General features: G+C 42.0%; 3 protein-coding genes across 12 annotated transcripts in view; 2 read left to right on the top strand and 1 right to left on the bottom strand.

Moving 5' to 3' along the window:
• Positions 1-1,780, top strand: part of LOC110538323 (retinal cone rhodopsin-sensitive cGMP 3',5'-cyclic phosphodiesterase subunit gamma) — a 50,384-nt gene extending 48,604 nt beyond the window's left edge. For both annotated transcript variants that reach the window (XM_036938508.1, XM_021625058.2), the window contains exon 4: positions 898-1,780. In XM_036938508.1, the coding sequence (XP_036794403.1) occupies positions 898-974 (77 nt within the window). In that variant the 3' untranslated portion in view covers positions 975-1,780. The remainder of the gene's footprint in view (positions 1-897) is intronic.
• Positions 1,781-5,170: 3,390 nt separating this feature from the next.
• Positions 5,171-10,216, top strand: LOC110538326 (G-protein coupled receptor family C group 5 member D). The gene is made up of 4 exons (XM_021625072.2): positions 5,171-5,406; positions 6,918-8,212; positions 8,504-8,559; positions 9,493-10,216. Exons 2-4 carry the CDS (start codon positions 6,988-6,990, stop codon positions 9,589-9,591), a joined length of 1,380 nt encoding a protein of 459 aa, XP_021480747.1. The 5' UTR covers positions 5,171-5,406; positions 6,918-6,987; the 3' UTR covers positions 9,592-10,216.
• Positions 10,217-10,950: 734 nt separating this feature from the next.
• LOC110538324 (RNA binding protein fox-1 homolog 2) overlaps positions 10,951-14,550 on the bottom strand; it is a 38,570-nt gene continuing 34,970 nt past the window's right edge. For 4 of the 9 annotated variants that reach the window (XR_005035140.1, XM_036938504.1, XM_036938502.1 and 1 more), the window contains 2 exons: positions 14,270-14,345; positions 10,951-14,083 (listed from right to left, as the gene is read on the bottom strand). Coding sequence is in view for 6 of the 9 variants with exons in the window: in XM_036938504.1 (XP_036794399.1) it covers positions 14,039-14,083; positions 14,270-14,345 (121 nt within the window). In the remaining 3 variants the exon portion in view is untranslated. Of the gene's footprint in view, positions 14,084-14,206; positions 14,346-14,550 lie in introns of those variants that run through there. The other 5 variants (XM_036938500.1, XM_036938499.1, XM_036938498.1 and 2 more) reach the window with 3 other exon arrangements.

Below are 14,550 nucleotides of genomic sequence, written 5' to 3'. Positions count from 1 at the left end.
GATTACAAGCATACCCATAACATGATGCAACAACGACTATACTTGAAAATATGGAGAGTGGTACTCAGTAATTGTTGTATTGGATTTGTCCCAAACATAACACTTTGTATTCAAGACAAAAAGTTAACTGCTTTGCCACATTTTTTGCAGTTTTACTTTAGCGCCTTGTTGCAGACGGGATGCATGTTTTGGAATATTTTTTATTCTGTACAGAGGTCGTTCTTTTCACTCTGTCAATTAGGTTAGTATTGTGGAGTAAGTACAATGTTGTTGATCCATCCTCAGTTTTTAAAGTCACAATTGGCCTCATGGTGAAATCCCTGAGCAGTTTCCTTCCTCTCCGGCAGCTGAGTTAGGAAGGACGCCTGTATCTTTGTAAAGACTGGGTGTATTGACACACCATCCAAAGTGAAATTAATAACTTCACCATGCTCAAAGGGATACTCAATGTCTGCTTTTATTATTTTATAGGTGCCCTTCTTTGTGATGAGGAATCAGAAAACCTCCCTGAGTTTGAAATTCACTTTTCGACTGAGGGCCCATACAGATAATTTTATGTGTGGGGTACAGAGATGAGGTAGTCATTTAAAAATGATGTTAAACACTATTATTGCACACAGACTGAGTCTATCCAAGAAAATGTATTGACTCAAGGCATTTCAGATTTTAATTTTTAATTAATTTTTAAACATTTTGAAAAACATAATTCCACTTTGACATTATGGGGTATTGTGTGTTTTAATCCATTTTCAATTCAGGCTGTAACACAACAAAATGTGGAATTCCTTCTGAAGGCACTGTATATCGACAACCAAGACAACCAACAAGTGTTCCTTGCCCTTTTTAATCAACTGGACAATCAACAGTAATTATTTCTCCCTCTCTCATTCTCTCTAGACATAGCAGTGGTCTGCCCATGGGAGGCCTACGGCGACATGGAGCTCAGTGATCTGGCCAAATATGGAATCATCTAAGACTGCTGTCTCCTGCCTTCCCTTAACCTCTACGCTCTTGACCCTTTCCTTCTGTGTTAGTCTGGCGCGCCACCATAAGGCGACTGGCCATCCCCCTAAAGTCGTCTCGTCACTCCACGCTGTTCTTAAGTCTGTTGTGGTCAGGCGCTGCGGCCTGAAAGACCACATACGATAGGCAGACGGAACACTGAACTGTTTATTTTTATTATTATCATATAATAGTATTACACTGTATTTTATACAGGACATAAGAGATACTTGATGTGATACAACAAGACCACCCCCACCCCTCTCGACATTAGCCTACCTCGGCTCCCCCTTCCCTCTATCCTTTTGTAACCACTCAGATCCCGTTAGTCCCCCAATTCCTCTGTGAACCATCAACCACAGCAATGGACGCAAGCAAAGACTAGCTATGACTAGCTTGTACTTGCTTATAGTCTACCACAGAACTGTAAATATGTCTCTGTTTCCAATGCAACCTCTACCTTCGTTACCCTCCCTTTTTTACCCCAATCTCTTTTTTTTGCATTGTGTTTTTTACTTGTTGCTGATAAGGCGTGCTACTGTGAACACACAGGAAACGAAAGGGATGAGACCAGGGAGGAGGGTGTGTGATGCTTTGTCATAGATCATTATGGTGAAGGCATTCCCTGTTATCCCTGTGGTGCTACCACACTGCCCCCTTCTTAGTGTACGGTATGCCACCAAACAAAATATAAATATATTGATGTGTTACAAACACATATTACCGAATGTGTATGTGTGATTGTATGTCCTGATAGATCCATTAAAGTTTTTATTTTCAATAATCATGTTGTCCTTTCTTTCTTCTGTCATCTCTGAGAAAATATGAGAAAATACAACCCCTCCCATTTTCACTAACATCTGACATTCTTTTGAAGAACAGCAATGAACATTCATAAGCATCTAATTCAACCATATTTTTTTCTACATTGCTCCACCATAACATACTGTAGTTTGAAACTTTAACAAATGTACAGTACCAATCAAAAGTTTGGACACACCCACTCATTCAAGGATTTTCCTTTATTTTTACTATTTTCTACATTGTAAAATAGTGAAGACATCAAAACGATGAAATAACACATGGAATCATGTAGTAACCCAAAAAGTGTTAAACAAATCAAAATCTATTTTATATTTGAGATTCTTCAAAGTAGCCACCCGTTGCCTTGATGACAGCTTTGCACACTGTTGGCATTCTTGCAACCAGCCTCATGAGGTAGTCACCTGGAATGCATTTCATTTAACAGGTGTGCCTAATTTGTGGAATTTATTTCCTTCTTAATGTGTTTGAGCCAAACAGTTGTGTTGTGACAAGGTAGGGGTGGTATACAGAAGATAGCCCTATTTGGTAAAAGACCAAGTCCATATTATGGCAAGAACAGCTCAAATAAGCAAAGAGAAATGACAATCCATCATTACTTTAAGGCATGAAGGTCAGTCAATACGGAAAATGTCAAGAACTTTAAAAGTTTCTTCAAGTGCTGTCACAGATGTCGTCTGGAGATAGAGAGGAGGACCAAGATGCGGCGTGGTAAGTGTTTGTCATTTTAATGGAAAAACTGAACACTACAAAACAACAAAGTGACAACCGTGACGCTACAGCAACACTGTGCTAACAAGCAACATAACATAGACAATCACCCACAACCCACAATGACAAAACAGGCTACCTAAATATGGTTCCCAATCAGAGACAATGACTAACACCTGCCTCTGATTTAGAACCATATCAGGCCAAACACAGAAACAGACAAACTAGACATACAACATAGAATGCCCACTCAGATCACACCCTGACCAAACAAAACATATAAACATACAAAGCAAACTATGGTCAGGGTGTGACAGAGAGACAGCTGGGGAGACCTCCAGGAGGCTTGGTGTAAGGAGGAGGCACCTGAAGGACCGGGCTGTGGGGGAGCACTGGAGCTCTGGTGCGCAGCCTTGGCACCACTCCCCCAGTCTGGATAACTACTCTAGCCCGGACCCTCCAAAGTGCAGGCACAGGTTGAACCGGGCTGTGGGTAAGCACTGGAGATCTAGTGCCTACTACGCGCACCTCTCCCTTAGGCTCCACTCCCACATTTGCCTGGCTTCCTCTCAGTCCCGAGCTTCCTCTCAGTCCTGAGCTACCCCTCAGTTCCGAGCTACCCCTCAGTCCCGAGCTACCTCAGTCCCGAGCTGCCCCTCAGTCCAGTGGGGCCCTTGGTTAGGATTACTAGGCCAAGGTCGGCGGCGGGGGTCGCCAATCGAAGGACGAGTATTAAGCGGACTAAGACATTGTTGAAGTGGGGTCCACGTCCCGCGCCGGAGCCGCCACCGTGGACAGACGCCAACCCGGACCCTCCCCTATGGGTTTAGGTGTGCGGCCGGGAGTCCGCACCTTGGGGGCGGGGGGGGTTCTGTCACGCCCTGGTCTTAGTATTTTGTGTTTTCTTTATTATTTTGATCAGGCCAGGGTGTGACATGGGTTATTTATGTGGTGTGTTTTGTCTGGGGTTGTTTGTAGTTATGGGATTGTGGTTAGAGTAGTACTCTAGGTAAGTCTATGGTTGCCTAGAGTGGTTCTCAATCAGAGACAGGTGTTTATCGTTGTCTCTGATTGGGAACCATATTTAGGCAGCCATATTCTTTGAGTGTTTCGTGGGGGATTGTTCCTGTCTCTGTGTTTGCACCAGATAGGGCTGTTTTGGTTTGTCACATTTCTTGGTTTTGTTAGTCTATTCATGTGTAGTTTCTTTATTAAAGAACCATGAGTAATAACCACGCTGCGTTTTGGTCCGATCCTTGCTACACCTCCTCTTCAGAGGAGGAGGAAGAAGAAAACCGTAACAGAAAAACCCTTGAATGAGTAGGTGTCCAAACTTTTGACTGGTACTGTATATATTTCTCACAACCGGTTACCATGTTAGGTTTTTCCCAAACATACTGTACATGTCCTTATCTCAGAAACACATCCAACTGTCACCAGTGTGTTATACAACAACGTCTCATTTCCACGACATACCAACCACAAATATTGAGTAAGAATACTACAGTATGCCACTCTTGGAATATCCCAGACAATGTCCTGGGTGTTACAATCCCTTAGCACGCGAAAGGAGGGGGAAATCAACTCCTTTATTTCACAGTCCCCCAAATATCTTTCTCAAAACGTCTTTCCCATTTGTGTTGCTACGTTGTATTGGTTGATGCCCTGTGGTCATAGGTCACTCTCTGTGTCTGTGCTTTAATATTTATTTAGTAACTCTTGATAGTCTGCTGATACTGTATATTATTTTCCTAGGTTCCTGAAGCTTATGGAAATCCTATACTGTGAACAGACAAACTATCCCGGCCTTTGTGTCTGTCTCTATGAAAGCTTCAGTGTTGATCCACTCTGCTCCATTTACACACACTTTACAGAACGTCCTTGCCTGTACAGACTTGAACCCAGGAGCTCAGCACGGGCTTGTTCATACAGAGACCCATTGGAAGGCATTCTCCCTCCTTGACATATACCACCTGAGGGGTATCAATGTTGTGAGGTTATGTCTAAGTGGTTACTGTTAGTCTCAGGGACAGTTAGATGAGTCAGTTGTGTTATTCAGCCTCCTCCTTGGTTATCACTATTTACTACAGCCACAAAATAATAAACCATGTCTATTTCTACAAAAATGAGATTTTAAACCTAACCTTAATCCTAACCACACTTATGTCTAACCTTCAATTAAAACCAAAGAGCAAATTTTTGTTTGAATGAATATCTCATTTCTAGTTTGTGGTTGTAGTAACTAGTGGAACCCCCCCCCCCCCCCCCTAACCTCTAACCTCTCTCTGTAATATAGCAACCAGCAGTGTGATTATTTATGATGACCTGGCATTCAAATCTGGGCCTATGCATATAATTTCCAATCACGTGGTCAACTCTCATAGCTAGATGTTCAACGTTAGCATGTCCTTGATACTGTATGTGTGTGCATGTGCGTGTGTGTCAATGTGTATCAGTGCCTGTTCCATAGCGTCCAGGGATTCGAGCCCCACCTATACTTTGCTGTTTTGTGAGATACACTAAGAAAAAGAGAGTGAGAGAACGGGAAGTCAGGGGTGGGTCAGTCCAAACTTCTCTCCTATCGCTTCACCAGTAGATGTAAATGTGGGTGAGGTGAATAAAATCATCTTTCGTTTCCAAAATAATTTACTCCCTCTCTCATTCCTCTCTTCCTGCTTTCCCTCCCTCCCTCTTGCACTGCCTGTAAATGATATGGGAACATCCTTGAGTTAGGAGGCACGCTCATACATAGATCACTGTCTACTGATGCATCAGCTGAGAGTTTATTGCAAATCTCAAGTGGAACTACAAGTAGGATCAGAAATAACCACCGACCACAGAGGTGGGTGCACTGAAGCCTCCGGATACAGGGTAAATAATTCATGTTACTCATCTTTGCTAGTTTGAAAGTAGCTTGAAGGGAGGTATATCCTACCATTTGTTTGCCACCTGTTTTGCCACAGGAAGAGTTTGTTGTTTTAAAGTAAAAATGTTGCCCGCAAGAAGTAAACAGTTGAAGCAGCGATGCCGTCAAGTCTCCTGTTGTTGGATGACAATTAATCATTATTGTTTAGACTGTTGTTACTGCCAACCAATTTAACGACCCAATCAATTGAAAAACATTCAAAACAATTGTTTTATTAAATATTTGTTTGTGTTATATAACAAATTACCAACCACATAAACATGTTCCTGAAATAATCGGTAAAGATAGAGTTGATAGAGATGTTTTAGTGACTTTTAGAGGTTTCATCTCCTGCCCTCTGTGCAAAACAGAGTTATCCTTAAGGGTTAAATAAAGGGGCCAGGGCCATATTTACCCAGCGATAAGCATATTAAATGTCATATTTGAATCTCTGACACTGAAACAAGGGCTCTGTTATGAACTAGAGGAAGTGACAATCAACTATCAGGATGGTATATCTCCCCCCCTTCCCGCATTTGTATTTCGCTGTCACGCTCACTCCCTATTTCCCTCTTTCCTGGTTTCACACGGCTTTATGAGTTCATGTAGTCTATATTTTTACTCTGTGTAGAGCAGGGATGGGCAATGGGACGTCCCAATTTGTATTTATTTATTACGAAATCAGTTGGGGTTTCAACTTACTGCTGCGAGTTAAAATAGTGGAATATACAAGGTGCAATTTCGAAATGTGGTTGTGCATCAGCAGTTATTCTCTTGTCATGTAAAGCACTGATAGTCAGTCAATTAGCCCATGTCAGATAACATTTTTTAGATCCCTAAGTTAGTTTTGCAGCCAGCTATCTAAACTGTCCTGTATAAAATACAGTATAATACTATGATATGATTATGTTAGTCACTCAGATATAATAATTTCTCTCCACCCTACGGCAAAATGTGTAGAATTGCAGGAAATGATCTGTAAAACAATGTGGGTACGCAGACCCGCGAGCAACTGCAGCCCCTCATGATGAGTTCAGATTTTCTGTGGCCCCGACTCCCTCCAAGCCCATCTCTGATGTAGAGTATCTAGAACCAATTGCCAGTTAAATAACTCCTAATTCCTCTGTTCTTACCGTGTACACAAAGTTATTTCCCTGTCCTGGCATGTCTGGCTTCTCTCTCTCTCTCTCTCTCTCACTCACTCACTCACTCACTCACTCACTCACTCACTCACTCACTCACTCACTCACTCACTCACTCACTCACTCACTCACTCACTCACTCTCACACACACACACACACACACACAATGTCCTGGGTGTTACAATCCATTAGCTCTCTCTCTCTCTCTCTCTCTCTCTCATCTTTATTCAAAAGCACCTTAATTGATTTGATTGTCCTAAATACCGCTATGCTCTATAAATAAAGATATTCAGAGTTAAAAAATACATGCTCTCATGTCTGCTACTTTTTCCAGGTAGCAAAGGCCCATCTGAGCAGGGAGTATACCATCAAAACAGAAAACCAGGGAGGAAGGACACAACAACATGCAGACAGAGCAAAACAAAAGGATGGTCTTTCCATTCCAGACACACAAATCTCTTTTTCTCATCCTACTATTCAATGTCCCACTTCCCAGCACATGTCAGACCACACTGAATGCCAGCACCCTCAACCAAACCATCCATCCCAGTGCTGCCACTAGCTCTAATGCTATCCCCAATACCAACACTAACAATCCCACTGTAAAATCCACTATCAACCGAGGCACCACTTCCTTCCTCCAGCGCAACTCTTCCCCAAACTTCACTTCCCAGGATGCAATCCTGGGGTGTGGGGCGGATCTGGACCCCGTGTACTCCTACCTGTGTGACCGTCAGGCGGCGTGGGGTATCGTAGTGGAGAGCCTGGCCTCACTGGGTTTTGTGGTCAGTTCAGGGCTGCTGGTGGGGCTGCTGTTCTGGAGCCTGTGGATGTGGGTGTCGTCCCGCCAGCGCAGGGGCATCGGGGGGAGCGTAGCCTCCATGGCTCTGTTCCTGCTCAGCACGGCGGGGGTCTTCGCCCTGACCTTTGCCTTCATCATCCGCCTCACCACCCAGACATGCCCCACGCGCCTCTTCCTGTTCGGGGTGCTGTTCTCCCTGGCTTTCTCCTGCCTGCTGGCTCGCTGCCTGGCCCTGCTGGGCTTCTCTGTGGCCCGAGGCTGGGGGGAGGCTGGGGTGGCCCTGGCCCTTTTCACCCTCCAGGTGGTCATCGCTACAGAGTGGCTGATAATCGTGCTGCTGCGGGACGGCCATCCCTGCCAGTACTTCCAGGGGGAGTATGTCATGTTGCTCATCTACGTGCTGGTTCTGCTGGCCGCCGGCCTGGTCCTCTCCCTGTGCTGCCTCTGCCACTCCTGTCTCACCTACAGCTACAGCTACAGCGGAGGCAGCCGCCGACAGAGCCAGGTCCAGGCCACGCTGCTCTGCCTCACCCTGCTGCTGTCTGCTGCCATCTGGGTGGTGTGGATCGCCCTGCTGACCCGGGGTAACATGGAGATGGGCCGGCGGCCGCAGTGGGATGACCCGGTGCTGAGTATAGCCCTGGTGGCCAACGGCTGGGTCCTACTGCTGGGTCACGGACTAGCCCAAGTGGTTCTCCTCTGCAGGTGGGAGGCCAGCTCAAAGGAGGGCCCCCTAGACTTTGGTGGATGGACCAGTCCCAACGCCAACCTGCCAGGGCTGGGGAGCCCGAAAGAAGGGAGGGAGAACAGAAGCTTTGAGAACGACGGTGAGGAACGGAGAAGTGAGAAACAGTAGCACTGAAAAGGAGTAAAGCAGGGAAATGTACTGTACTTCATGTCTACGTTTAGTTAATCAGCAACATAACATTAGAAACACAGAAAACTGACTGGTGGTACAGTACTAATAAGTTAGCATGGAAGCTACATTATACAGTATATGGACCAGCTCCAATGAATAAAATATGACATATGAGGTTAATTACACAATCTGTCACTTTAATACTCACTGTATGGAATCTGCAGATAATTGAGTCATTGTATTGTGTTCTCTTCCCCAGGCAGAAAACAAGACCCCGTTTTCCAATCACCATATGAGTCTGGATTCTCAATGACAGTGAGTAGGTCTCAAAATGGATCTGGGTTTACTGGGTGATTAATAGGAATGACAATCAGCATGTTGTAATAAAGAATAACTAACAAAAATACATGCTTAATCCAGTATAAGATAATGTATAGAATTGTATTATACAAGAGACAAAATTCACAAATTCTACAGCACAAGTGTAGAGTCATGTCTTAAGTGTAAAACTAACAATCAATATTCGATGCCTTCTGGGAATGCTATTCAATCCAGAAGTTGTGGGCGGAGCTAGAAAGTTGGCGGTCTGAAGTATTACAATGTAAATGTACTTTTAATCCGTCTGTCTGCATATTTCAAGACATGGCACATGGGGGTGTAGTGAGATACACGGTGGTTTGGATGATTCTCTAACAAAAACGGAACAACATACGCACATCCAGGTACTTTACATGGATGCCTGATGAAAACTTGTCGAAACGTTGTTATACATAAATATCACCTGGGAGCGTGAGTAGCAGTGTGCGGCATTTTCCTTTGTTTTCCATGGACAATTCTCTTCTCATCACTCATCTTGAAAAAACGTTTACTAAAAATGTGGAAGTCAATCAATTCACCATCATTAACACAATGGAAAAATCGATGTATTATTTCAACATGAAAACACGTGGGCTACGGAGAGAAAGAAAATGGTGTAGTTTCAGGCCATGTGGAGGAAAGTGATGCGTGCGCTGGAGATGGGGTTGTGTGCTCGTGGGTCTGGGCAGGTGTGAAGGTGTGATGTGGTTGATGTTTGTATGATGTTGTCATTCGTATGTTTATGTTGTGTATTGTTCATAAAAGATATATAACATCTTACAAAATAATATGACCCTTGCCATTACAAGCCATGTATATGTAATGCCGAACAACTCATTGACATTATTTACTACACTAATGTTTTAAAGTTTCACTATGTTTGTGTTTCAGGAAATAGATCCTGACAAAGATTACTCCATCCCTCGTCCTCAGACCACCAACATCAGCGAGCCCTATGATGTATACTATGGACACAGCCTGTCTGATTAAGATCGCTTTGCTTTTCATGTACACACACCCACACACAAAGACAGAAAAAAACAAAAACGTTACACATATTAGCAGATGCTATTGCGGGTGTATGTGACTAATACGATTTGATTTATACACGCACTCTCACATGGCCCAGAAATGTTTTGGAAGTTCAGCTACAAATGTATATTTCTTGAATAGAACCTGCATTGCAACATGATTTCCATAATTACGTGACTAAGGCCCAATTGATTAATTTAATGTTTCTTTACTCAGGCTGGATCCAGATAGAATGAGCTTACTGAATCTGAGCTAATGTGACAAGAGTGTTTTTGCAACATGCTGCTTGAAAACACCAGAGACAGTGTCTAATAGTCTCAGGCAGGAGGAGGCGTGAATCTGTCTGTATCAGGGTGCCAAACTGCAGGGATGGGCAGGGGCAGCGCCAGGCATGTGTGAAGGAGAGACAGGACCTGGCAGCGATAAAATAGACCCTTGTCATCATGTCTTAACATCTTACGTAAAGGTGGATGCAATTTTTTTATTTTTACATCCCACTTTAGAAATACATGTTTAAATCAATGTTATGCTATGCATATTGTGCAGTTGAAAAAGTGTTATTAAAATGGAATGTTAAAAGGTATATTTGTTAGTCATATCTAACAGCAGAGGGCTGATTCATTCTCACAAAAAGAAGCACAAGCTAGACTGAGTGGTACTACTGTTTTCACCACTAGGTGACACTGTACAAGATGTGAATTATTGTTGGTGGGATTCAATTTACCTCAATGTTCATACCATTATTGAGCCACCAAATGTAAACAAATGCATTCCATCATGTCATTTCCCCATGCAAATAGCAGTGTACTGATATTAATGATAGATCTGTAGCGCTCTAGGAATGACATGAGAGCAATATAACGTTCTACTCTGCCTGCCTATAGCCATCATGGTCATCTCATAATGGGCGAGTCAGTCGGGTTAATACCTCAATAATTCAGTGGATCCATGTGCTTTATTGTTTCACTGATCAAACAGCCCTCAATGTAATCCTTTCAATTAGTCCTACTTCAATCATCTGGAAGTGCATGTCATCAAATTGGCAATTAGCCTCTTGTGCATTAGAGCAATTAACAGGGATATGAGATTTCCTCCAAACTCAACCCAGACATTCACATTAACTTTACATGCAATGTGAGATTGGTTAGAGAAAATGAGCTACTTTAGAGTTTAAGTTGGCATAGTTGCCACCAGCTCTACTACTAGTGAACAATAGGTAAGACCTGTGTGGCCATTCCATACCCTATGATTACATACAAATAATCAAAGGCAACTAAATCTACCAAGCATTTTACCCAAATAAGGAGTTGAGAAAAGAAGAGTATAAAAACCAAACCGTTTATTATGTACATTCAATAACAATGACAGGAAATAGAAGGCAAACATGAAGATGGAAAAAATGAAGAGAAATACACAAGTCACTTGAAGAAAATAAAAACAATATCACTTGGATCAATGAGCTTAGCAATGCACATGTGAAAACAAAAAAGTCACATGCAATTCCAACTCATGAAATCCCTGTCCAACAACTCCCACTAGGTTGACTTCAGCACAGTGCAGGGGTAAGTCAGACACACATCTGGGTCTAAGGTGATCACAGCAGCCGTGAGAGGGCACATGGGAGTCTCCACTGCTGGGTAACAAGTGGAAGGTTATGGAGGGATGGTCAGTTGCTGTGCCATAGAGCAGTCTTGTGCTACAATGCAAGGCATTGGAAACAACAGTTCAGTCTGTGCTGGACTGCTGTGTGCATGGTGGGACAACATCATTGGTTACTTAACATACTTCAAAAGGAAAAACTGCAGGGGTTCAACATTCCAAATAAAAATTGAACTAAGAGATATAACTGGTAATTCAAATGATACCATGACCACAGAAGAACATAGATAACACAGGCATAAACTTAAAATAGGCAGTATTTTACATATCATTATTCCCCCCCAACTAGAAACAAACTCAAGTGGACTATGTTGAAACCCCTCTCGATCCTGCCTTCATATTTCACATAGCCTCCTTTCCATAGAAATTGTTTTGATTCATGCAACAAATGAAATGACATTTGACCCTGTCCTTCTCACAGAAACATGCATACTGATACTTTTAATACTTTTTAAGAGAAGTTTAAAATTCTTATTGTCATGATATCATGGCATAAATACTCAACAGAATAACTAATGCGGCTGTATGCATCCCTCCAGGCCTGATAACACAGCTAGTAACATGGTAATCATCATGTCAACAGGTGGTTTATGGCTCAGCTCTCTACCTGGGTCCTCCACCCTACAACTGTCACTGAACTACACACTCACTCCCAAATGGAAAAAAGGAGGCATGTGGGGGCTCTTTAAAATGGTGTGGAATAGAACACTTTGTTTCATCATCACACTCACTCTAGTCTGACATTTATTCTCTATCAAAATGCCAAATTCCCCTCTCAAGTCTACTGTGGACTCCTAAATGTTATATTTAAGGCAGTGTAAAAATGTTGGGTTATCTGCCTGGGACCACTTAATCAAAAGCCCTCGGCACATTCAGCAGCCCTGTTTTAAAAGACCAACTTTGCCAGTTCCCAAATGTATTTTGGGGATTAAGTTTATTAATCTGTTGCTATAAAATTATGTAAATAAATTCATGTTTGCCCCCATCTTCCCTCTCCACTTCTCAGATAACATTTTCTAGGACACGGTGCTTTTAAAACACCACCATCAGCAAACTGAAAGGGAGCACTTTGAACCCACCATAAAATAGAAAAAGAGCTAAAATAACAGCAAGAACAATCAGAAAAAGTATAATAAATGTGTACACTTGACCAACAAATGTGCTTTTAGAGAATCTTTGGATCCAAAAGACAAACAATAGCAATAACATATTCAGAGTATATGGAGATACATAATAGGTCAAAGACTATTTATATATTTTTGTTGGCCACTTCCTGTACCTTAAAGTAGCATTGAGGCAGTGACTTTAATACATACTGGACTAGAACATTCCCAAAGACTTAGGAGGAAGATTGCATTGGGTGAACATTATGTTGTTTCACTTCCCACGTGTCTGTATTTGTGTCAATTTGACAAAAAAATATATATTAAAAATGGTGAAACCAAAAGTAACATCAACTTATAGTGTTTGTAACTCTCATGTTTCCTACCATCTGGTTTGTTCTCTCAAACCCCTAAGAATTCCATTCTTATCTGTAAATAGCTGGGTCCAGCTTGCATGACTGGTTTCTACAGCATGTTAGCTATGCCCAGACACTTTCAATGTTTTTACCCCATTCAGTCTCCATTCTGATGCTACACCTGGAATGTCATATAGTCTAGTAAAGAGAACATGTATAAGGAGTTGTGTTGTACAATATTTTCAAAAGGAAAAATGAAGACAATGTAGGTATATGATAGTAAGGATACATGATACAGATCAAAAGACGTGTCATTATAGTTTCAACTACAGTAAGAATCATAATCATAATACTTAGACCAGCAATAGCAGTATTAATCAACTGGAAAATGATGATAGTGGATGTAATTTCATTGCATCCACATTATATAACAATAATCATTTTAAGCAATGCTTTTTCATAGACAATTATAGAAAAGAAAAACTGAGGTAATGCAGAACAAAAACAAGTCATTTTGTTTCTTTTTCCTTGTCATTTTCACACCGTTTATCTTTTTCTGTCTTGTACAGTTGGGTTGGTGGTGTAATGTAATGTAATGGTAGACTGTTTGGATTTCTCTAATCATTTCCCGAGCAACAGCTGTTACCTAGATTTAACTGCGTCGTCGCTCAGCTTTTATAGTTCAGATTATTGACTTTTTGCTACTTTTGCGTTTCTTCGTGCCATTCACCTTTTTGTTGAACAGGTTCTTTAAAAAAAAAACAACTTGGATGTGTTCATTGTTTAACTGATGGGAGTCCACCACTGGGCAGGTTGTCAATGTAGTGTTTTGTATAAAGGACCTAAGATTTTAGGCTAGTGATGGCCTACTTTTAGGTCGTATTAACACATTGAGCTGTGTACATATGTGTGCATTTTACATTTGAGTATTATTACCACAGACTATCAGGAGCAAAGGTTTGTAGTGATGTAGTGTAAAAAGTTATTGGTGGGCAGCAATTTCTCCATTCATGTCCAATAGTGTTTTTATGGAACCATTCTTGTTCTTCCCACAGTTGTCTTCAGTTATTGTCGCCAGTCTTGAAATTCACAGGCAGTTTTCATTCGTTCATTACTATGTCACTGAGTGTGACCGTTGAAGCAAGCCGAGTTACAGTTGAGTTTATCTTGAGTGGATGACCTTTTTCCAAAACACATGGGTTAATACTACCACCCGTAGAAAATGGAGGGGAGCTCTTCCCAAATGAAGAGGTTCAGAAATGTGGAATTCCATGGTGCGAGTGCTGTTTAGTACGGCGCAAACCTACTGTATCCAGCCCGATATAAACTAGCCTGGAGGAGAGAGAAAGGGAGAGAGATAAAGAGAAATTAGAAATAAGGAAAGGAAGATGTATCTGTTTTTAAACAACAGACAGCAGTGAAAAAGATGTGCGAGAAGTAAATAACTACATTTACATAAAGTGAAGATAACTCAGTTTCCAGCCTGTTGTTGTAGTGTTGCGGCTGGGGGGCTCTTACCATGGCACCGACTCCATAGGCAGCTGCAGCGGGACCTAGAGCGTGGTAGGGATCTGTAGTGTACACTCGCCCATAACTGTCCCAGAGGAATACCAGCACATAGTTACAGTGAGAATATAACACACACACCTTGCACTGAGTCATAGATAGGCTGAGATACTACAAATCACAAAACAAAAGACTTGTAAAGATCAAGTGTATCATAAATACCCACCAAAACTAAATAATATCTACTGTGAGTCATAGCCTAGCATGTTATTGTGTAAAAGTCTGGCCACATT

This window comes from Oncorhynchus mykiss, chromosome 12 (assembly GCF_013265735.2).
Source record: "Oncorhynchus mykiss isolate Arlee chromosome 12, USDA_OmykA_1.1, whole genome shotgun sequence".
Lineage (NCBI taxonomy): Eukaryota > Metazoa > Chordata > Actinopteri > Salmoniformes > Salmonidae > Oncorhynchus > Oncorhynchus mykiss.
Note: the sequence above shows the minus strand (reverse complement) of the source record. Positions and strands in the feature narration are given on the sequence as shown.

What these genes read in the sequence shown, in the direction of transcription:
- LOC110538326 (XM_021625072.2), top strand. Translation starts at nt 6,988, where the DNA reads ATGCAGACAGAGCAAAACAAAAGGATGGTCTTTCCATTCCAGACACAC. An exon ending in CAGAAGCTTTGAGAACGACG is followed by an intron (nt 8,213 to 8,503) that starts GTGAGGAACGGA and finishes TCTCTTCCCCAG; the next exon opens with GCAGAAAACAAGACCCCGTT. An exon ending in AGTCTGGATTCTCAATGACA is followed by an intron (nt 8,560 to 9,492) that starts GTGAGTAGGTCT and finishes TTTGTGTTTCAG; the next exon opens with GAAATAGATCCTGACAAAGA.